The following is a 23,273-nucleotide window of genomic DNA, read 5'->3' on the forward strand; positions in this document are numbered from 1 at the left end:
CTCAGAGAAAGAGAGAGATACCTCTGCTGACGGCCCAGTAAATAAAAGCACAAGTACTGGGGGCCAGTGGGACTGCAGGACATGACTGAGCATATCAAAACTGAAGACTGTAGAGTCACTGAGTATTAAGGTGACTAGTGTAATACATCCACACATTCTCAACAGGCTAACTGCTCCAAACACAGGAAGTCAGCATCACATTAAAGGCACAGGTGACTCAAGACGGTGAATTTGTTCTTAAAGAGGTGCGTTGTTGGTCTTACACGAGCTTCAAATGCCATCATTATACATATATTTTTATAGATTATAAATCATTTGTATTACCCTTTGACACCTCACTAAAGGAAAAGCACAGGTGTAATTAATATCATTAATAGCTTCATTCAGGGCAATGTAATTGAAGACGATGAGGTCATGCTCTGTGATTTTAAGGTGTTTTTTGAGTCATTATTTTTAAATGTGTCTGTTTTTAGGCAAAGCAATTAAGTTGAATTAAAATTAAATAATAACACATTTAGTGTTTCTTTCTCAAAATTGTATTTTAAGCAGTGTGGAGAAGTCTCTAGTGGGTTTTGACCATATGACTGCATGGCTCAGCGGCGTTGTTTACCGGGTCACTTAAACGTAACACGGGCTGTCATCATTAACGATATTTGTTACACCTGTGTGTGTTTCCTGCTACATCAAGTGTCTGAATATCTGCCGGGCAAAAGGTCGCGGACGCTGGATTTTTACACACATTCGTCAACGAGTTTTATGATAGACAGAGAGAATGTCAAAATATGCAATATTATGATTTTTATTTACCTTTTTTAAAGCTCAATTAGCCAGTTATTCTAGGGGGAAATGGCGACTTCCGTGTGTTGCGCGAGGACTGTTGCTGGAGAAACCTAAACCATGTCACCGTTCAAAAGCTCTTGAAACGTGTTTCAAAATGAGGAGAAAAACGGATATAAGCCAAACAGTGAACACCCGGAGACTGAACACACTGAACACACAGCGGCTCCATTGTTGGAAATGAATGAAGCTCAGCAACAGGTGAGTTGTTTTTAATTAGGTAAGAGTTCAGGCTTTTATTTGACCCGAATCACTTTCTGACCTCATGTCTTTTGATTTTAATTATTTTTTCATTTACATTTGAGAGTGTTAAACATAATTTGAATAAACAGAATGAACAACCGTTCAGGAGACATGAGGCCCTCAAAGTTTATCCATATTGGACGACCACTCCACTTAAAAACACATCTTCAAAAATAAACATATCGGTAATGTTTTCTGTCTATTGGAAAGCTAAAGAACAAGGTTATCCACAATTTCAGTGCTTTGGGTCCAAAATATGTAAATGTGCTAATTATGTGGTTTTAATTTACACGTTCTACGCATAAACTCCAATGTTTTGGGACACTTCTCTACATCTTTCCAACTGCAGACTTCCGAGTAGATGGTGGGTAGGTCAGTCTTAACATACAAATCCTTAATGTTGCAAATTATTTTCTGCTTCATCTCAAATTTTACTTTAGTTTTTCTATTTCACTAGCAAGGTGCATTCTAGAGTGGTCATTGCAGACACACTGCTGTATTATGCGATTGAATGAGTGCAAACCAAAATTGCCTAACTCCCCGTTTATGGGCTGTAAGGTGTTGTAAAAAAAACCCACTTCATTTAAACTCAAAAACAAGCAACGACGGATGCAGGCAATTGGCTCGAGGTCATCGTATAAGATGTGTGATACAATCTTGCCAAAAACAAAATTAACCTCACCAAGCTGCTGTCTGTGTAGCAGCGACTGAGTGGCAGTGACGTACTCAGCAGTGTGGTTACTGGTCATCCCATTAGCTGTTACACACCGTCCAAAACACTAAAAGTGAGTAAAATGTCTTCCTTCCACTGTCTCTGGACTCAGGTTAGCGGCTGGGGGTCAGCGATGCAGCTGCGTTATCACTAGGATTGAGTTTAGTGAATGAAGAGTCGGAGTTGAAGATGTGTCGTCCATTATGAGTCAGCTTTGAGGGCCCCTGCCTCCTGAATGGTTGGTCATTATGGTTAATCTAACTCTCTCTCTTAGGGTATCATATAAAATCTTGTTCAAATTGAAAAGGATGTGGTCGGAAAACTTTTCCAACGATGACGTGTCTCATCTGAGCGGAAGAACTAGATGAAGGGCTTTGACTTTGATGACTTGTGACTGAGGATGATGCATGACGCCCACGCTGCTGAAACAAATGGGTGTAGCTGACACAAATGCTCTATTTATTTCCAATTAGAGTTTTTCATATTGCATTTCCTTCAAAGTCCCAGAGTCAGTCGACAAAATCAATACCTCATCCCTGTCTCCTCCTCTGACGGGAGTATCAGTCACCTTTTTTAATCATTGTGCTATTTCATTCATAGTATTGTTACATTTTTTTTTTTTTTTTTTTATGTAAAGGTAAGGTTTAAAAGATTAAAGACGGTGTGCTGTAGTAATGTGATAGATAATAAGAATAACTTGACAGGTGTGTAGAGATGATTCCAGCAATTTATTTCACTGAACAGAAGAATACCGCACAAGATTGCATCAGCAGAGGTTTATGCATAGACTTTGATTCTGAAAATATTATACACATATTCTTTTTTTCAATTTGATAACCTCTCTTTTCATAAACACTCTCATATGGCATTCTGATAAAATTCTTCCCTTTTTAGTACAGAATTTTTGTCAGATGTTTATGCATTTCTTTCTTCCTTTTTTTGATATGTTCCATACATCGGTGTGGAGAAAAGATTTGTTGAAGTCAAAGCAAGAACGTCGCAACTCTGAATGCCACTGCACTGCACACACTACAAGACTGGTCCACTGTGAAACACTATGGCTGCATTCAAAACATTCAATAAACGGGATTCTTGAACAAAAATAAAATCAAGATCAGCAAATACAGAACCAACAATAGGTATTCAAATTATTTAGCAGCACTTTCAGAGAGAGAAAGAGAGGAGGAGACAACAGTTGACAAATGACAGCAGAAGCTCTGGCAAATTCTGACATTTCTTTCAAAGACAAGTCTGATAAAAGTCCCAGTAATGTTATGGAAAAATAAATGGGTAAATAAACACTGTAACCTCAAGTTGGAGATTTTCAGAAGCCCACCAGTCTGAACAAAAATCTATTATATTTTCATAAAAGCATAAATTTCTTTTCATTAAAATTCTAATTACTGTAATACAGACTATGAATTTATAGCATTAAGATTCAATTCAGCAGCCGGGAAAATTAGGTTTTGGTGGGTTTACCCTGCAACTACATCCATGCTAGGCCCCAAGCCGTCCCCTTAACTCGTGTTTTAGCTGTTCAGAAGTTCCAGTAGGCCTTCAGTACAGGCGGCACACATTTCTCCGTCAGGGATTCAGTCCATCACGTGGTTCTTTCCTCTGTGGTGTTAGGCCTGGGACATCGAGGAGACAAGTCCTTTTTTTATTTTATTTTTCAGGTTAGCTTTGGAGAGAGCTGAGGGAGCTGCTGGCTACATGTTCTTGTACATGGAGCGATCTCTGGGCAGCTGGGGCAGCTGGGGCGCCGTCAGCTTCAGGTGGAAGTGGTAGACGGTGAGTGTGATGACAATTATGAGGGCCAAAATGAAACCCAGAATGAGGGGGAGGGTCTCCTCCAGGCGCTCCCGCTGGTCAGTGATGCACTTGTAGGCTGCAAAATCAGGGAAATAATGAACACAGTCAGTATGCAGTGGTGACTGAACATGACTGGCGAGGGTCCCAGAAGATATTCTGTAGATTAATTCATTTCCTTTCGGGCCGGATGATGATTCAGTATTCTTTTCTAATGCCTTTCAATGGAATCGGATTGAGGCGATATGATCAGACCATGTTTTACAAAATGATGTCTAAATTAGTGCTGCAGCACATCATTTTATTGCTGTTAAATGTTTAACTGTTTACATACTTGATTAATTGTTCAGCATATCATTTTTCCAACAAGGTAATGCCTAAGGTAATGTCTTCAGATGTATGTGTTGTGGGGTCCACAACCCAATTATGTTAAGTTTACTCTTGTGGAAAAATTCAAGAAACAAGCAAATATTCACATTTTAGAAGCTGGAACTAACTAAAATGCTTAAGTTTGAGTTTTTTTTTCCTAATGCATTTGAACCTCAGTGTGATCATTTGAATGTCTTTTATTTAAATATGTGTGTGATATCGCTCAGTCCTACAGTCTTGGTTATCATCCGTAGGTGTAGATCTTGGTATGAACCACACTCATCATGTGGCCCCTTTCAGGCTTCAGGATTGGTCGATGGAGGTTTATGTTCCGTATGTGCACCATGCATAGTTGTGTGCATGCATCTGTGAGTAGTATGAGTGAAAAAAGGAGGGAGCGTCTGTGTGTGTTTGCACAGAAGCAACTGTTGAGGTTGTTGTTCGCTGAATGACACATTTCACACAGATGCTTCTTCTCTCTTTCAGTTGTACAATGAGTCGGTCACTGTTTCTTCCCCTCTATTATGTGTTCAGTTAAAGGTTAGCGTGCACACATCTTTTCATGCATGGGTGTCGTTGGGTAGTTACGACAGGCCCTAGTGCATGCTACTTTTAATTATGAATAGGGATGCAGCAATCCAACACTGATATTGGATATCAGTCCAATACAGACTCGAATAGATATTGTGACAGTGCGGCCAACCTATTCAATTCTATTCTATCTTTATATCTGTGTCTGATGGGAGGTTACTACGTCATGCGTCAGCAGCATGCAGTGAGATCGCATCGCTAAAGGAGCTAAAAACAAACATGTCAACTGTTTAGTATTTATTTTTTAAGTGTATTTGCACTAGTGTAGGTATCGGTATCAGGACTGAACAAGTTGGGTTGGTGCCTCCCTAGTGTCGAAGCGCACACACAAACGCATACACACCTTTAGGTGTGTATGCGTTAACGATGTGTTGGATTTAACAGTTGAATTAGTTACTTATGTTATTGTATTGGGAATAGCTCTTTCTACGAGCCCCCCCACGCCACAGGCCCCACTGCAACTGCACTGCCTGCACTGTCTATATTTACGCCTCTGGTGCAGGGAGGACACCTACCTACAACCACAACTGGCTGTACAGTCTGTGGTTTAAATTTGGTGTTTCTCCCTGTGGAAGGCAGTTATGCACACTAGGAGGGAAGCAGTGAAGCATAGCACAGCCTAGTTTACAGCAGCTCAGAGCAAATGATTCTTCCAAGGTGATTGGCTTCAGAGGACAGCCGGGTACATTGAGTATGTCTATAAAAGCTGCATTGAGGGCAAGGATATGACTGCACTCATAAAGTCCTAACCCCCACCTCTTCTTTCTCTCTTTGTCTCTTTTGTCCCCCTTGCATCCCCAACTCCTCTTGTTACCCTGTGTCCCTCTCTGCAGTCCTACAGCTTCTCCTCATACTCCAGCAATAACCCCCCAGAGAGAGATGTGAGTGTGAGACAGACAGAGAGACATAGATGTATAGTTGTTAAACCCCAGGATTTCTCATCATTATCATTATCACAGTGGCAGTATGTGGCAAAGGTTGACTTGGCTTTCTCGTGGCAGTGTGAGATTTGTAGCTTGGTTGGTTGTTCTTACGTTCGCTGAACATGAAGTCAGAGGCGATGTCGAAGGGCTGGATCTGGGTGTCATACATGGAGACGGTGACGCCCTTCTGGTGGTCGGTCGAGATGAGGGTGAGCGTCTGCTGCGCTAGGCACACATAGGAGCGCCCGGCGGGGGTCACCAGGGCCGACAGGTGGTGGGTGTTGGCTGTGTGCTTCCCAGCTGGAGAGAAAGGAGGAGTTTGACTAGGTTGGTATGGTTAGGGTAAGTCTGCAGGTAATGAATGTACGTAAGTCAATGTAATGTCCCCAAAAGTCATAAAAGTGTGTGTGTGTGTGATTGACCCTCCTGGCCTATGTAAAAACGAGATTCATGCAAATTCCATAATTTGAGAGGATTGCCAATATATAATTATGGGGGATCCATTGTGACCAAAAGCAATAGAAAGGGCAAAATAACCGGAAATACCCCTCCAAAATAAAATACAAATAAAATAAAACAAACTTTAATATAGGCTACTTCAAGCTGAAGATACTATTTAAACGGGTAAATTGTAATTTATAAAAGTTGTGTGGCAAGTTTGTTGGAATAGTTTCGAGACGAAACGTTTTGTTTTTCCCATTGTCATAATAATAAAGGATAATATTGATAATAAAACAACTTTGTATATTTTTATTGGGGTCTTTTTCCTCTCAAAGGCATGCTGTAACGTACCGGGCACATCTAAAATCTGCAATAATTCCAGTGAATTTTTCGATAAACGTGGGCGAAAATGGCGAATCCATGCGTGAATCAACCCTCTAATTCCATCTGAATGCAAATGTGACATGAATGAGAGCAAGTTGCGATCACAGCAGGCGGGATGGAAATGTGCTGAGTGGCTACTGTACACATGGCTCTGCGGAAGACTCACGGTTGTACGCGTTGATGAAATGCGATGTCTCCGAGGTATCATAGACGAACTGAACCTTGCTAATCTTCCACACCTCAATGCCCTTGTCACGGAACTCCTGCAACACACACATACACACACGCGTCAAACTGGGCTCTTCCACTGCATGGAGAGGGCTGGTTGGCCTATACTGAGGAAAAACGCCATCTTGACGAGTCTTTTTAGGCTCCTGTCCACTGTTGAAACATGAATATATTCTGACGATGACTTAATTAACAACTTTAACGACAACATTCCCTCAATTAAAGACATAAAAGCGACATGATTGCATATACGATAAGTATTGGCATTTTATTCAGGGAAAATAATTCAAAATTTGACAGAAATGTGTAACTCAAGATACTGTATTTCCTCATGTCAAATGAAACGAACAATATATTCAAAGTGAATTTGTGAAAACTTATATTTAGGTGATTTATTTGGATGCGTTTGCGTCTTGGTTCTCCCAGCAGATGATTCGGACATTACAAATTGCCTGGAATGAGATAGTATATGCATTATTGTCGCTTCCGACGCTGTCTCGCCCACCTTAGAGAAGTAGATGCGAAGCGTGTAGGCGTTGTTCTTCCAGGTTATGTGGATCTCTGACTCCGTGCTCCCACATTTCCCCTCGATTTCTGCATCACGGGGCAGAGTGAACGCCGCCTGCTCGGTGATCAGCTGCAAAAAGATACAGCAAGCTCGCGAAAAAAGTTGACACAAAATGGACAGATTACGGTTGGTTGTCGGTTGAGGTTTTCTTTAGCATTCCATTTTTACGCACGAATTTACAGTGTAGCCAAATATCCAGATACGGGTGGGATTATTTAATAAATTGTTATTAGAAGCAGAAACAAATGAGATTCAATTTAATCAATGCTTATAAAGTTGGATATCGAAAAATGTATATATATTGATCCAACGACATTAGCATTTTACGCACAACCACACACTACAAAAGCAGTTTCCAAAAACAATTCGTATGTACTCATCATATACTGTCCTTGTTAATAAGAGCAAAAATAGTCGATTAAAATAAATGACAAATTGTTTTTCACACAAAACAAATATTTCTAGTGCTGCAACCAGCTTTACGCACAGCGAAAAGACCATTGTCTTCAACACAAAGCAACATTCGCTGCATCTGCATGCTTGAAATGTCCATTGCGTTTCATTTCTTTTTAACCATCCTCGTGTATTAAAATGCACGGGGATTCCTTACGTCTATCCCATTGAGCGCGAGCACGTCAAATGGCACGAGGAATCTCACGGCGAACTCCACCATCAAGCATGTCGTGCCGTTCTCCCGGACCGCGAAGATGGCTTTGTCTGGGTTGGTGGAGAGACCGGATAGGTTCTCCCCTTCCTGCTCCGCCAGCACCACGGACAGCGCCAGCACACCTGACAACAGAGAAGTTGGAGGTGGGGGCACTTATGTCAGCGGGGTAACAGATGAGGCACACACGCACACCAAAACATGCAGAGTCAGCAGAAACAGCGACATCATGGTTGTACTCTTAGTTTGGCTCACACCTTTAGATCACTGGCATGTCACCTTTTGTTTCCTCACGGCAAAGTCGAAATCAGGTGAAAACACCGTGAGTCTGCAATCTGCAGTATCAGGGGAGCAACAGCACGCCACTGGCTGCAGTCTCAACCACGTCAGAAAGTGATGAACTGCAACATGTTCCAACGACATTTATATATATATTTGAAGAGGAAAATAACCGGTGAAATATGCCAGAACTCAGAGACTCTGTCATGCCTTAACACGCACAGCAGGTGCACACGCACGCATGCACGCACCCACACACACACACTCACTGCAGTAAGGAGTCACGACAGCTGCACATTCACACGCACACGCTCCCTCTCTCTCTTACCGAACACGCCGAGCAGCAGAAGCCGGGCGCTCTCCGTGGTGCTGAAACCGAGTCGTCCCATCGCTTTCAGCTTCCCCAGCGCTGTAAAAAAAGGGGGCTAAATGACTGGGCAGCCTGTGCTGAACCCGCGACAAGAAAAGAGAGACAGAAAAGCAGAAGAGGGAGGCGGGAGAGGAAGAAAGGAAAAGAGAGAGAGGAGGGATTCCTCTGCTCAGCGCCCAGTAGTCACGCTCAGATCATCGTGAATGCAGCAAAACATGACTCCAGTTTGGACGTGAGATCCGGGTTGCTGTGCAGAAGCAGCCGGCTCCGAGGACTTCTGGCCGTCCTAACAGACCGCCCTCTCCCCTCTCCAAGGTTGACGGGGTTTAACCCAGTGACAGCTGCAGGACTGAGCTCCGTCAACACATCATTAGCACCAGGAATAATGATCCTTCTTGAAAGAAAAAGTCCGTCACCTGAATTTGTCTCTTGTAAGGACTCGGCCACCGTCTTAAGTTATTCCCGCAATGCTGTAGTCTCCATCTCTGTGGTAGCAGCTGTAGGTTGGGCTGAAATGATGTATGTCTGGAGGGAAACGCCGACAACACCCCCTCCCTCCCTCTCTCAAACTCTACTTCTGCAGGGTTGCAGCTGAGAGTTAGTGAGAATGAGGGCTGATAAAAATCACTTAGACTTAAAATCTTATTTTTTAAATGTGTTCAATGGAGTGAGATTCTATATAATTTATTCTACAAATAAACTTGTCTCGTTAGAAAACGTTATGGCACAAGTGAAACTGGCACTGGAACCACTAGGGCAGAATTTGTGTATTGCTTTACGAATCGTAATTTTGGTACTAATTACACACTCGCACACTAATGGCACGTGCTCGGCTATAAACCAAACTCCGCCATCAGAGAACAAAAACGACATGCAGAATGACAAACTGACCCTTTTTGATAATGACGTAAATACTCTTCACCATACTGTCCCCTGATGGAGGCTCTCTCATTCTCCCTCTCTCTCATCCAACACAGGAGACATGTTCATTTCAGATTTTGAGATTTTATTAATCGATTAGAACCTTTCAAATCAGTAATTGAAGAAGGCAGACCATCTGACAGAAATCATGTGCTGAAAGAAACAGAAACATATGCAAGATGGTAGCACAACACAAATATGCTGTATTCAATAATTCAGAATTTCTGATCACCCCTCCACCTTCGTGACCCCCACCCTCTCCAAAAGGAGTGGCAAATGCTGCTGAACACCGGAGCAAAAGAGCACATGTACTAAAACTAGAAGTTACACATTGCGTTTCACTCTGTAGCAGAATCCAACTGGAAGGTGCTGGCATCTACGCACTTTACGCATAGTAGTCTGAGGTGCTGTCGATTTTTTAGTTATTCAGATAGTTTAAAATCCGTTTTGGTTCGTTTTACTCGCGTTTTAGTTTGTGAAATGGCAGAAACGTTTGCAGGACGGATATACTGTCATCACTCTATTGTTGAGAGCTTTAGATATAGATGGTGTTGAGATTAGTGGCCGATACGGATAAACTCTTTTTTACGCATGGGGCACTTTGGTTTTCATTTCAGAATGCCAAACTCGCACTTGACCGAGCTGATGCTTTCGATGCCGAGTTTACTGTCCACCTGGGGATGCTTTATTCCCCGAGGAAAAGTTTCTGATTGCGGAATCCGCCCTGAAGTCAACGTCGGATTCTCCTTCAATTCTTTTGCGCCGGTTTTAAACTCCGGGGAGGTAAATCTGCGTAAGAGTTTGTTGCTCAACATCGAGAAAGTCGTGGTTGAATTAGCGACAGTTGGTGCGGTAAACAGAGGAGGTTCCGCGTTGCAGGGAGACGCTTCTCGCCTCCTTATGGTTCTGGATTTACGCACGGGCACCAGTGTGCGGTCCCGAGGCGTGGGAATGAGGATACTGGTTGGCAGACTACATCTTTTCTCATGAAATCTACACGCACAGTAGTCTGACATTTTTGAGTTTTCTGTCCCTGGTTTATTCTCTCTTTTGTTGGAAATAATGGGAGCCAGTAAGATGTCCAGGGCAGAGGGCGCGCTGGGCTTGAGGGTACTGGGTGAGAAGAAAATCGATTTTTGAGCCTCGCAGCTCTGTTTAAGAGGGGGGAGATGGTCATCTCCTGTTTTAGGATGCTTATAGTTTTGAGACTGGTCGGAAACCTGCGGAGGGGCTTTAGGGGTTAGGATTTCGGAGAATACCAGCGCTTGTGGAGGCGAGGAAGAGCCGCCATTCTCTCTTTCAAACTCATCTATTGAGTCCATCGATGCCAACATACTCTGCTTTACCCGTGGTCTTGGTTGCCAGGTACAATTTTGAACCAATAGACAATCTGTATGATTACACGTTTGGAGGTCCTCAAGTGTATTCACTAAATGTCCAACTCTGCTCTCAAACTTGTCATTTCCATCACCACATCCTAAACTAAGTCGCGTCTGCGGATTTCCCTGAGCGCCTCCCTCATCCTCCCGGCCCTTCCTGGAGTTGTGAGTGAGCGCAAAGATGCACTCTGTGTGGCCGAGAAACTTCGCCACTTCAACAGCAGAGTTGCCAACTTTATTCTGCCGGTCTATCCGAAGACCCAGCCTCTTGAAAGCTCTCACCAAAAACTCAACCACAGGGGAGTGACCTGCTACGGCGGCGTACATTAGCGCGGTGTTCTCCCAGGCGTCCACAATCTCCGGGTCTGCATTGTTTCGGACCAGGATCTTCACAGCGTCCAGGTAGCCCTTCTCACAGGCGTAACTGAGCGCGGTGCGCCCGTTGCCGTCCCGACAGTTGACACTGGCCCCATTCTGCAGCAAAAGCTCTGCAGACTTACACCGAGTATTACTATCAGGCAGCAGGATAGAAGAGATGAGGGGGGTCTGTGCGCTCTCCGTTCTGGAGTCCACTATTTCCCCATCCAGCGCGTCCAGAACGAACCTGGCCAGGTGGACTTTATCCTTTGACATCGCCTCCAGGAGGATCTTAGTGCCGGTTTGCCCATCGGACTTCCCCTGAGCCTTGAGCATGATTTTGAAATGGATCAAAAACCTATCGGAGTAATGTCGTCTCTCTATAACACAGAGCAGGTTTGGAAACCCTTTCCCAGAAACGAGTGCTGACAACACAAACTCATTACCTCTGTTATATAGTGAAGAGGGAAGCCATCGAGTTGCCGGGCAACACTGCGCTTTGTTCCCCTTTCTAATGGAAATACGTTGCTTATAATGACAACAAGGAGCTTCCGCGCTGGAGCCGCCTGTGTAAAAAAAGAGTGGATGTGGGATATTAATTAATCCTGCACTTGTTGAATGTGATTAGTCAGCAGTGGTCATTGTTTGGGAAATAAGTGCGCGGGCGGTGTGTGTGCGCGCTGCGCTTGTGTACATCTGGCCTCCGCACAGCGTGTCCCCACTCGAGACGTTTTCAATGCAAAGTCATCCGATGTCAGAAGGGACCAGACCGACGGGATGAACAATATTGTTAGCGTTAGAATAACGTTTTCATAGAAAAGTCATTGGTGGTGCTGCTAAGGTACACTAAGCCCTTTAGATATTCCGGCTTGCCCCAAACACCAAACTTTATATAACTTTTATATAAAATGTAAAACATGTTTATCTCTTGTTTATCTTAAATGAAACAAATGGATAAACCAAACAGGTTTATGTTGTGACAAATATACAAAACTACAGTTGTTCTTTTTGAGAAACACGAATGAGCCACAAGATTAGTCTCATTCACACCTGGATGTATTGGTACACAAATCATGAAACTGTATTCAAATAACTAACAACCACATTTTCATTGCTTTACGTTCATCAATACAATATTAATACAAACAAGCTCCAGTTCAAAGAGGAAACGATATCAACTGAGGAAATCAAATCGGTGACTTGCTCTGCAAAAATAATTGACTTTTTTTGAGAAACCCAAGATCTAAAGGTTACAAGTAATCGCAGTATCCCACTCATAATCCTAGTGAACAAAGGGAACGTCTATCCAGCGACAGCAGGCTTAATGTCTCTGGGTTGTACAGGGCCATCAGCGGTGGAGTGTTTCTGCGCGTGCGTGCGTGCGTGCTTCTCGGTCTCAGTTGCTCACACCACCGTGGTAGGTCTGCAATCCATCTCCTCTTCCAACTTCCCCACCCGCTGCATGCCCATGGCCTTCGAGGAGACAGAAAATACAGATACGGACAGTAAATGCACACATGAAGCACCTGCAGAAGAACATGTGCAATTTTGATCTTTTAGCTAAAGTTCTGAATGTACTATTGCTCATCAGTTTATCAGTAAGCGGTTATTTCCTCTATATATTAGGGTATTTCCTTGCTTACCACAAGCTTAGCAGGCAGTAGGAGACCTGTGTTCAAGACGGCTGTTTGTGTCCCAAACTTACGTTAGTGATGGTTGTGACGTGTTTTCCGTACTATGTTACATTATTTACATTTTAATTAGTTTACATACATGATGTTTTTCCTAAACCGAAGTGTTGACTGCGACCGGGCTAACCGGTGCGTTTAGAAAGTGACACCAAGGGGTCTGACAAAGCGTCAGTATTTGGAATGAGAGCATGCTGGTGACGTAATTGTTGCAATGTCTGCAGTGTGACTCTGTCACATACTATGAAAGCAAATGATTCTGAGCTGGAGTGAAAGCACAGTGGGGCAGGTTGTGTGCTGGCTGTTTTTCTGCTTAGTAATAGCTGGTGAGTCATGGTGATAAATGACTCAAGCTGCTCGTTGGCACCGCTGACACCCTGAGAGCTGCAGACTACTAATGTGGGAATGAGATTCCACAACACAAAGACAAGTGAATGACTTTATTTCCTGTTTTTATATCTTGCATTCTCTTCAAAGGCAGATTGTGTACTATTTCTCTGCTTTAGTCAGTGAAGTTCGTGGTGATTCACCTCAAGAATGGTCATTATAGTGGTTATTTCAATATAACAGGAAAATACCAATTTTTACAGGCTCAGCAGAAAACTGAGGCTATGAAAAAAAGGAGTAACATAAGTGAGAGGTAGAAGGGAAAGAAATGTAAGGATGATGCACTGACAGACGGGAGGTATCAGAGTAGAGTTGATGGAGATGCCTACATTGTGATTTCAAAAGCAAATCATATAAAAAAAATTAAACATACCGTTTTCATGCCATTTCTTGACATACTATATTATGACCTTTGTATAACATACTCAGTGCTATATTATGACTTTTTAATTCGACATACTAAACTATGACTTTCTTTAAAAACATACTGTGAATTTGTCACATTTTTCAACATAGTATATATTACTTTTTAAAACGTGTGTATGTATATGTGTGTGTGTGTGTGTGTGTGTGTGTGTATATATATATTTTTTTTTTCTGATATATTTGACATAGTAAATCTTTTTTCATGACTTTTTTTACTTGCTGTATCATGACTTTTTGACATGCTACTCTTTTTGATATGCTATACTATGACTTTTTTCATGACTTATTGAAATACTACACAATGACAAATTATTTTCCATGACATAAGTCATATTTACACCATGGCTTTTTTTATGACGTATTACATTATGACTTTTCTTACATACTACACTACTACTAAACCCATGACTTTCTAAATTACAAACTTACTATATAGTATAGCATAAAAAAATTCTGGTTAGCCCCAAATACCACACTTAATCTTCCATATACAATGACATTATTGCTGGCTGTCTCAAATTTAATAAATGGAACCGGGAAAAATAAATGACTTACAATTGTACTTTGAAGAAACATAACTGAGCCCCACAGGGTTATGTCCCATTTTACACCTGGATTTATTGGTACACATACTATAAAACAGTATTAAAGGAGCTGGATAACAACAGTATTTTCATTGCTTTAAGTTCAACACAATATAAATACAAAAACACGCACAGAATGGTTTGTTGACAAGCTACAGTTCAAATAGAAAACAAAGAGGAGATGCAGTATAAACTGAGGACATCAAATCGGTGACTTGCACTGCAAAAATAATCGGCTATTTTGACAAACTAGAGAGCCAAAAGTTACATGTAATCACATAACGGAAACATTCAACTAGTGCAAAAAAGCCTCTAACAAACATAATAATCTTAAACTACACTATATCTAATATATATATTCATTTATATATATATATATATATATATATATCTTCATATAAATAACCCCTTAATTTGGCATTTTGTCATTCATAAAATAATTTTACCATCCTAACAGACACCGAGTGGCACATTTGAAAGCGATGGAATAAAATTTAAAAGCACTTTTTACTCGTTTGTCTCTGCACTAGATATGTGGTGAGAGCTTTATACTGTGTTGTGTGGTGCAGTGAGGGCCGACTTAAAAAACAGACAAATAGATAACAAAGAGGAAAACCTAGTGGTTGATAAATGTCTTTCCCCAACATCCAACAGACCCACTCCACCCCCTGAGCCCTTGTATGACAAAAAGTAAATTAACTACATACATTCCAGTATATACAAGAACATCCCATCGACCCTTTTAAGTGTGTTACAGCAGGAGAATACAGAAAAACGTTTAACAAGGCCAAAATACCTCAAGATGCTTTTATCCCAATGTTTGTTTTTATATCATGATGACTTTTGGTCACTTTGTTAGTGGTGTGCCATGCAATGTGAATGCCTGGCATGATCATATGTGCACAAAATGCTAGTACCCAAAGGATTACTTCATAATAGTGCTTCATCCCACATTTCTTTCTCTGCAGTGGCTTTTTGTCAGCGTCACCAGGGCTGTGCACAATCGTGCTTCCTTCAGCCATCTGTAAGTCAGTGGGAACCCGTTTGGGACACAGACGGATACGGGCCTCGTGTGGAACGTGTGTGGCAAGCCATGTCACAGGCTTTGTTATTCATTCTGGGGAAACAATGAGGATTACAAGCTGAGGTTGCTGTCGTGCAGTCAAGAAGCTATTAAGGGAGCACTTCATTTGAACAACGCCTTTAATGAGCGGGACGCCGACTAGACGAGGTGGCTTTGACTTCTGTCTGAAAAAGTTCTAGTCTGGTGGTGACGTGCTGGTCAACTAACACAATGTATTACAGTGCTGCCAAGAGTGGATTCATTTAGTTAACCCATAATGCAACAGTTTCATTTAATGTAGTGATTTAGTCCACCTTAACCTTAATTTACTGGTAGATGTCCCTTTTATTAGATCATCATATTGTCAATGAGGTTTGGAACTACTCATGTCGTTGCTTTGGTTTGTAGTGATCAACAAAAAAACCCATTTTGTTACTATTGCTGTATTGTTTTTACCGATACTCCTCTTGGTCTCTTTGTACACCTTGAACTTAGAGGGAATCATGTTTGTTTTTTTGCATAGTATACATGATTTTGAAGAGTATAAAATGAGTTTTGCAGGTGTAAACTTGAACAAAATGACTCGCATGTTACTTTCAAGTAAAAGTTTAGGACTGCAGTTACACAATCTCTTGGGTATTTCCTCATAATTAAAACATCATTTGACAGGGCCATAATAAACATCTATCCATCATGATCCCTTTATAGTTTTCTGACTCAGCAAGATAATAAGCCTTTTATATTTGGCTGTTACATGAACAACAAAAGTCCGCGATACATCTTTGTGTAGTCACAACTTGCATCGTAGGTACCGGTGACACTCGGGGTTTGCCACTCCATACAGTGATTTCTTCTTTTTAAAAAAAAAAAAAAAAAAAATACATTCTTACTGAAATACAGAACCTACAGTAGTGCACTGCTACATTTTCCACATTGTTATGATCACATACAAGGTGCTCAGGACAGGACTGGTGTGTAGCATACAGTGTATTTCACAAAGTTCTTCATTTTTGCTGACATGACATTAATTTTTCTACGTATTCTTCTCCCCTCTTCCACACTATTTCTGGAGTGCTTAATCGGGTACCGATTTTGTTTTAAGAAATCAAAAAAAAAAGTAAAAATGGAAAGTGTGTGTGTGTGTCCACCAATAGCTGCAGCTTGTGAAGGATGCAGAGAACATTGAAGGTGATCTACATCCAGTGGAGGAGGGGATACATCTGATTCTGTTGCTTCTCCTCTCTCTCTCTCTGTGGTTAAACCCCCTGTCAAACAGTGATAAGCACCAGTGGCTCAGTGGTATACAGTTAGTGCGTGGGGGTAAAGGTGCAGAGGGCTACTGTGTGTGAGTGACAGAATAGCACAGAGAGATGTAGGCAGGGTTAATGTCTCTGGGTTGTAGAGGGCTATCGGCATGTGTGTGTGTGTGCTTCTGGTCTCAGTCGCTCACACCACCGTGGCAGGTCTGCGGTCCATCTCCTCCTCCAACTTCACCATCTGCTGCATGTCCTTGGCCTTCCAGGAGACAGAAAGCACAGTTAGACAAACGCACAGAAACTAAATGCAGACATGTAGCACTTGAAGAACCATATTTTGTCTCCAGATTTCACATGTGCAAGTTTGATCTTCAGTTACAGTGCATGGATTTGCATTAATATAGTGCCTTTTTAAAGGTCTGAGGGCTCATCAGTTTGTCAGTAAGAGATTATTTAGATTGTGCTTTTCCTTGCATACTTCTGCAGGTAATATAAACCCCATTGTTAGTAGGCAGTGACACGTAATTGTTTCCACAAAATGTCTGCAGTGTGACTGTCACATACTATGAAAGCAAATGATTCTGAGCTGGAGTGAAAGCACAGTGGGGCAGGTTGTGAGCTGGCTGTTTTTTTGCTTATAGCTGGTGAGTCATGGTGATAAATGACTCAAGCTGCTCGTTGGCACCGCTGACACCCTGAGAGCTGCAGACTACTAATGTGGGAATGAGATTCCACAACACAAAGACAAGTGAATCACTTTATTTCCTTTTTTGCTCTTCAAAGGGCAGATTAGCGGTGAACTATTTCCCTGTGGTAAATCACTTCAAGAATGCTCATTATAATGGTTATTTAAATAACAGCAAAATACAGATTTACAGGCTCAGCACAAGAATCAGGATATAGAACAAAGGAGTAACATAACTGAGGTAGAAGGGAAAGACATGGAAGTGATGCACTGACAGACGGGAGGTTTCAGAGGCAGAGTTGAGTGGGATGGAGATGCCTACCTTGAACCTGTTTGTTTGCATGGTGTGATTTCAAATGCTGTGCCGGAAAAAGCAAATCATATTAAAAAACGAATGAATACATGTGAGACACGTACAGGTAATGGAGTGTAGCAGATGGCAAAATAAAATGTACAGATGGAGATACGAGACCATCGTATGCCAAGTGAACTTTACTTTCTATTTGTTGTGTACACTTAAAGCATGTAGGGCAGAGAGACGGTCCCGACAACTGATAATGAATAAATAGTTCAATACAATGTCATCCTACTGTATGAAGAGACATTGTGCATTTTGACTTTGCGTTTGTCTGTAGAGCCTCTTGAGGCAACTCTGACCAGATATATATGTGGAACACTTCCTGCTAAACTAATTACAGTTTACATCAGATGACGGAGACTGGAGCCATGATCTGAGGGAGAAATCAGCCAGAGAGCTTTTATTTACACTTAAAAACCCAGTGGAGCTCAAAGGTACCATAAACTGAGAGGTGTTCTGGTTCATGCAGGAAGTGGGTCTAATAAATGCTGTGGTTGAACATGATCAGCAGTTGAGATGGAGACCAGCAGGCAGCTGACGGCAGACATGCCCGTTGTCTTCAGTCAGTTCTTCTAAGATATGCGGTTTATTGGCTGTAAGGTTCAGTTTCTGTTATTGGTCCTACCTGCTCGTTGAACTTCTCCAGTTTCTCCAACTGTTCTCTCTGGTTTTTCTCTAGCTGCTCCATCTCCTTCTGATGCTTCATGGCCAGCTGCAAAAACACCAGGGACACAATATTACACTCATTCTGTTGCTGTTTAGTACTATGAATAAATAAGAATGTATGAATCTCTTTCTTTAGAAAGCTGGAATGTCTCTTTGCATTTTTACTGTAGGAGTAAGACACGGTAGTAGCGATAGTTTGCCAAAACTTTTGTACGATATCAATCTGTTATGCATTAAAATGGGAGAATTCTTGGTGTATTCTTTAAAAAGTCAATTTAACACAACCTACCCTCTTCCTCTCATCCAGGAACTTCTTGGTGTTGCTGCTGTTTAACTCTCGTACTCTCCTAAATATTACAAAGAGCAGGACAACGGTTTAAAAGCCGGGTCAACCTCCTGATTACATGATAATAAATGGATAACGTATACACGTGTGACCCACCTCTCTCTCTCTGCCTTGTTTTTTATGGACTTGTCCTGGCTAATGGCTTTGCTGTTTTCCATGGACATCTTGGCCTGGTTGGCACGCATGTCTTTGCTATGCCTAAAATTGAGGAACAAAGAGCCACATGTACTGTCACAAACGACCTGCTTTTACAGCAAAGGTTTAGCAACTCCCAGGGTCGCTGCCCCTTCTGGGTCTGGTCCCCTACAGTAAATACATGTATACTGTCCACATGTGTTTGAAACTCTCACCGTTCATGGATGAGTTTTAGCTGCATGGTCTGCTGCTCCTGGACGGTGGTCAGGAGTTTCTTGAGGTGTTCGCACTGCTGAGTGACGTGGCTGTCCTTCATCTCCTGCTCCTCGCTGCTGTGACTGCTAATCAGCTCTGACCACTCTTTAGTGTGCTGTGCTGTGATTTCCTTTACCTGCAACATGCACACACACAAGTTACAGACGCACACCTCAGTCGATTGTCCACATCTGAGGCACTTTGTCATCTTCACAGCTAATGACTGTGTAAAGGTTTCTGATTTTTGGGGTGAGAAGTTTTGCGTTACCTTGACTTTGTGATCGGCGATCAGTGTTTGGATCTTATCCTCCGTCTCTTTCTTCAGCTCCTGGCAGTTGTTTTCCCTGTGAGGAAAAAATCTAATCCATTTAAAACCATGTGCGTTTAAAGGGATGGTCGAGGTTCCTAAGAGGCCGGTCTTGTTGATCTTAAGCTAAAGGCCTTTTGGGTTTAACAAAAGCTTGTGTGAAAGTTTTGTGCTTGGAATTGAGCCGGAGGAATAATGTTGATTTAACATCAGTCTCATGAACGCGAAGAAAATTTGGTTGAATATTTGACATACTAATGTATGACCTTTTTGACCTTCTAAACTGACATTTTTGTCACATACTACTGTGACTTTAACATACTATAACTTGTATTCATGACTTCTTTCTATAACAGTACAAAGACTTTCTCGACATACTATATAAAGATGGTTTTTTCTCACATACTATAACTTGACTTTTTTTTCATTACATTTTTCGACATACGAGTATTTTATGATTCAAGTTTTTTATGACATACAATATGAGTGTGCATTTTTCCATAAACATTAAGACTTTTTAATGACATACTATACGATGACTTTTTGGTTACTATATTACGTATTCCATGACATTTGATATATCAGGCCTTTTTTTCAACATGACTTATTTCATGATATGTTTTGACAAACCTGGACAATGCAATTATCTCTATGCATGGATGATACATCTTGGATTTCTTTTTTGTTGAACATGTGTTTTGAATTACCCTCTCTTCTTGATGGCTTTCTCTAACAGCTTCTCCTGGGTTGTCTTCTCCTTATCATGCTGAGACACCATCTTGTCTACCTGGGTGCAGTGGGCTTTCTGCATTGTATTTTGATCCTATTGGAAAAAAGAACATGTATTAGTTTAAGTATTTCTACTGTGGAAATGCAGTTGTAACCTATACCCACCTCCTCCATGAACAATATGAGAATTAAGCCTAAAACATGTATATTGTAGCAAAACAGGCAGCTTCAATACAAAACTATGATTTAAAAAAAAACATTGATGCTTTTGTCTATATTCAGTCAACAGATGGAGACTGGATGGTACTATTATACATGGGTTATGCAATAGGACTTAATACGATGATAATTGTTGAGCCAGCTTCCGCCACGCTCTCTATGGTAAGCTGTGGTCAAAGGAAAAGCAGCTTTAGCAAGTCTAATTTCTAACAAATCATTAATTATGTGGCTGCATTTATGCATGTTTGTAATGAACAGATTGTGTAAGCAGTGGTCAGGGGGAGATGAAAGGAGGAGCCGTCCCTCTGAACATCAACGGCAGCCTCTCACCCACCTTTGACTGTTTCTTCTTTAGAGTGTTGAGCTCCTTCTGCTGCTTTTTAATCAGTTTAAGGAACGTCTGTAGTGGGAGAGAAATGTATTTATTGATCTTGTGCAAGTCATGTTGAGAATAGTCTTTGAGGCACAATAGCTGGGCATCAGTAGTTATCTTATGAGATCACTGTTGGTTCAAAAGGGGGTTACAGTAGTTTAATTTGACATGCTTTTTTAGGGCAAAGTGTGTGGACAGTTCTTCAAACAGAAACGTAAAGTGAGCTTTCGTTGTACATTACACCAATATCACCATTTAGCAATAACACTGAAATACTGCTTTGTAAATATTTATAGTTAACTGATAAAAGCAAACATTCTTGGTACTTAATTACGCAATAATAAACAATTACTGCATTATTACTTAACTCTTCCACATTTACTAAGTCTTACAGACTGAGCCGTAGCAGCCTTGCTGTGGTGTTTGTTTACCAACCTTCATTAGTTTTAAGTCATCAATGCTGACATTAGGCACGAGTGCATTATCTGAAACGGCAGAGAAAAGTCCAGTTTAATTCTGTGTGCACAGTGTACACACGTCTGTTTAAAATGTATATGTTTTACGTCGGTACCTACCCTTCTTGGTTTCTGCTGTGTTGTTTTGGGCGGAGTTGGAGTTCTGGGCCATGTCTGAGCTGGTCTGCGGTGTCACACTGGCCTTCACAGTGTCTCCTTTACCCTTTCCCTTCTTGTCGTTCTTTGAGCTTCCACTGGGAACGTCTGCTATGTCGTTCTACAAAAGGGAAACGATTCACTTGGTTGGTAAGGGACACTGTCTTTATTGTATGGCTGCAGGTATATCTGGGTTAAAAGCTTAGCTGTGGGAGTTAACACAGGTATGAAGCTTCACATGTGGTTGTCATCGTGTACCGTGTCAATCCCCAACGCCTTCATCTGGTCAGCTCTTTTTTCTGCTATGGTCAAGAACTTCTTTGGGTCCGACAGGGCATCCACGATGGCTGCAACACACAAAAGCATTTGTTAGTTTATCGTAAAGGGAGAATAAAAGATTAATTAATAAATCAGTGGGTTGAGGGATTGTTTTTGAAAAGAAGAAAATAATTAAAAATAAAGAAATCTCAGAGAATACACTTTTAGGAGCCGTCTGATATATTCAAAATTATATTTATTTGGACTGTAGTAACCAAAATGTTATTTTCAATTGAGAAAGGTAGTAAACAAAGTGAGTTATATTTGATGTCTGTTCACACAGATCTATCCTCTCTTGCAGGATTAATCACTGCCTCATCATGCTGAGAGAGTACGCTAGTCTAACTGGCCCTGGGGAAGGATCTAACTTGTTTTAATAAAACTGTTTGTAAAAATGGATTCTTTTCGTAATACAGTGCTGTGTGTTTGGCAGGGAAGTGATTCTAGCAGCAGAACTTATAGAAGAAAGCTAATGGTTCCTCAGCGCGAGCCCCTTGGCTTTATTTAATGACGACTCCAATTGTCCTACTCATCTGTATGCTTGTGCCTGTTTTAAACTGTATTACTGCAGATTCACTGTCATCATTTGCACCATGCCATTACTCTGACTGTTTAAACCAACCCAAGGCTGAGAGGAAGTGAGCGGGAGAGAGAGGTGCCCTGCTTCCTCTCCTCCCTACAGGCCACAGAAACAACTTTATTATCAGCCATGAATAAACCGAGAAGTAAAACAAAGTGTCAGTATGAGACAAACTATTACTTCTGCATTTACGAATCGAAGAACGAAAAGCAATATAAAGTTTATTGTAAGTATGTTCACGTTGGCCTCACCTCCGAAGCCATCGGGCACGTAGGTCTTGAGGATGATTTGGCAGAAGATGGTGGGCAACGACAGGGGCTTGTTGCCCTCGTTCCTCAGCGAGATGTGACGGTAGCCAGCTTGCAGGCCGTCCAGAGGCAGGAGGCGCTGGCCAATCAGCTTGTTGTTGTCGTCGTAGACGCCGATGCGCAGTACTGCCAAATCCGGTAAGATCACCTGGGTGGGAGGGTGGAGAAGGAGCCACAATAAAGGAAAAAAAGATGGGTTGAGGAACAGGGCACGACAAAAAAAGTGACAGTTCGGAGTAGGTCATCAGCCCTGTGGGAAGTCTACTTCCAGGAATGCATTCTGCTATGAAAACAAACTACTTCGCAGCCATTACAGTAAAATGCTCTCTTTTCGAGCTAAAGCAGAAACGGCATCAGAAGGTCAAGGATGAAACTGCAGGGGACACTATCGGGACGGTCAGTGTGGTACAGGAAGAAAGGCATGATAGAGCAGCAGCACGCAGCATATCTGACTACTGACAAGGCCATCTCCACCGCTAGCACACATACAGGGAGTGGAGTAAATCATGTGTGTGTGACGTTTGTGTCTTTGAATGTGCTTGTGTGCACACACCCTTGGGGGGAAAAAAAAAAAAAGAGCGAGAGTCTCAACTGGCCTTGTGTGTGGAGATAAGTGAACGGCGAGAAGAGGGTGATAAATACCTAGACGAAGAGGAAGGTAAGCGATAAGACCGAAGAATACTCACGAGAGATGAAGGGGTGGGAGCGCCTACGCAAACTTAGCCTGGCTGATGTACTGTATGGGAGTGCTGCTGGTGTGTATTCGCTCTGAGTCATCTTGACAGGGCTGTATATGCATGCAAAAGGTGTAGCAGCATCTGAGGGCGTTTGTGTCTCTTTGAGTGCGTGTAAAGATGTGAGGAACGAGCCTTGCCAGCAGCTCTGCTTGTGATGCCCCTCTGAT

The 23,273-nt window shown here is 41.9% G+C and overlaps 3 protein-coding genes across 3 annotated transcripts in view; all 3 read right to left on the reverse strand.

Annotated features, from left to right (window-relative positions):
• Nucleotides 1-2,501: 2,501 nt before the first annotated feature.
• On the reverse strand, nucleotides 2,502-8,982 carry lamp5 (lysosomal associated membrane protein family member 5). The gene is made up of 6 exons (XM_031865882.1): nucleotides 8,377-8,982; nucleotides 7,716-7,894; nucleotides 7,043-7,174; nucleotides 6,476-6,572; nucleotides 5,596-5,784; nucleotides 2,502-3,680 (listed from the first exon to the last, which is right to left on the reverse strand). Exons 1-6 carry the CDS (start codon nucleotides 8,435-8,437, stop codon nucleotides 3,502-3,504), a joined length of 837 nt encoding a protein of 278 aa, XP_031721742.1. The 5' UTR covers nucleotides 8,438-8,982; the 3' UTR covers nucleotides 2,502-3,501.
• A 467-nt stretch (nucleotides 8,983-9,449) lies between these two features.
• Nucleotides 9,450-13,653, reverse strand: LOC116393527 (uncharacterized). The gene has a single exon (XM_031865922.1). It carries the CDS (start codon nucleotides 11,409-11,411, stop codon nucleotides 9,948-9,950), a length of 1,464 nt encoding a protein of 487 aa, XP_031721782.1. The 5' UTR covers nucleotides 11,412-13,653; the 3' UTR covers nucleotides 9,450-9,947.
• A 521-nt stretch (nucleotides 13,654-14,174) lies between these two features.
• Nucleotides 14,175-23,273, reverse strand: part of plcb4b (phospholipase C, beta 4b) — a 59,585-nt gene continuing 50,486 nt past the window's right edge. The window contains exons 26-37 of the mRNA XM_031865924.1: nucleotides 22,313-22,608; nucleotides 21,422-21,510; nucleotides 21,128-21,284; nucleotides 20,988-21,037; nucleotides 20,514-20,579; nucleotides 19,939-20,054; nucleotides 19,193-19,268; nucleotides 18,885-19,060; nucleotides 18,631-18,732; nucleotides 18,478-18,535; nucleotides 18,148-18,234; nucleotides 14,175-16,738 (exon numbers count right to left, since the gene is read on the reverse strand). Coding sequence (XP_031721784.1) covers nucleotides 16,670-16,738; nucleotides 18,148-18,234; nucleotides 18,478-18,535; nucleotides 18,631-18,732; nucleotides 18,885-19,060; nucleotides 19,193-19,268; nucleotides 19,939-20,054; nucleotides 20,514-20,579; nucleotides 20,988-21,037; nucleotides 21,128-21,284; nucleotides 21,422-21,510; nucleotides 22,313-22,608 — 1,342 coding nt within the window. The 3' untranslated portion in view covers nucleotides 14,175-16,669. The remainder of the gene's footprint in view (nucleotides 16,739-18,147; nucleotides 18,235-18,477; nucleotides 18,536-18,630; nucleotides 18,733-18,884; nucleotides 19,061-19,192; nucleotides 19,269-19,938; nucleotides 20,055-20,513; nucleotides 20,580-20,987; nucleotides 21,038-21,127; nucleotides 21,285-21,421; nucleotides 21,511-22,312; nucleotides 22,609-23,273) is intronic.

The sequence above is a fragment of the Anarrhichthys ocellatus genome, unplaced genomic scaffold (genome assembly GCF_004355925.1).
Source record: "Anarrhichthys ocellatus isolate YVR2014 unplaced genomic scaffold, GSC_Weel_1.0 scaffold34, whole genome shotgun sequence".
Lineage (NCBI taxonomy): Eukaryota > Metazoa > Chordata > Actinopteri > Perciformes > Anarhichadidae > Anarrhichthys > Anarrhichthys ocellatus.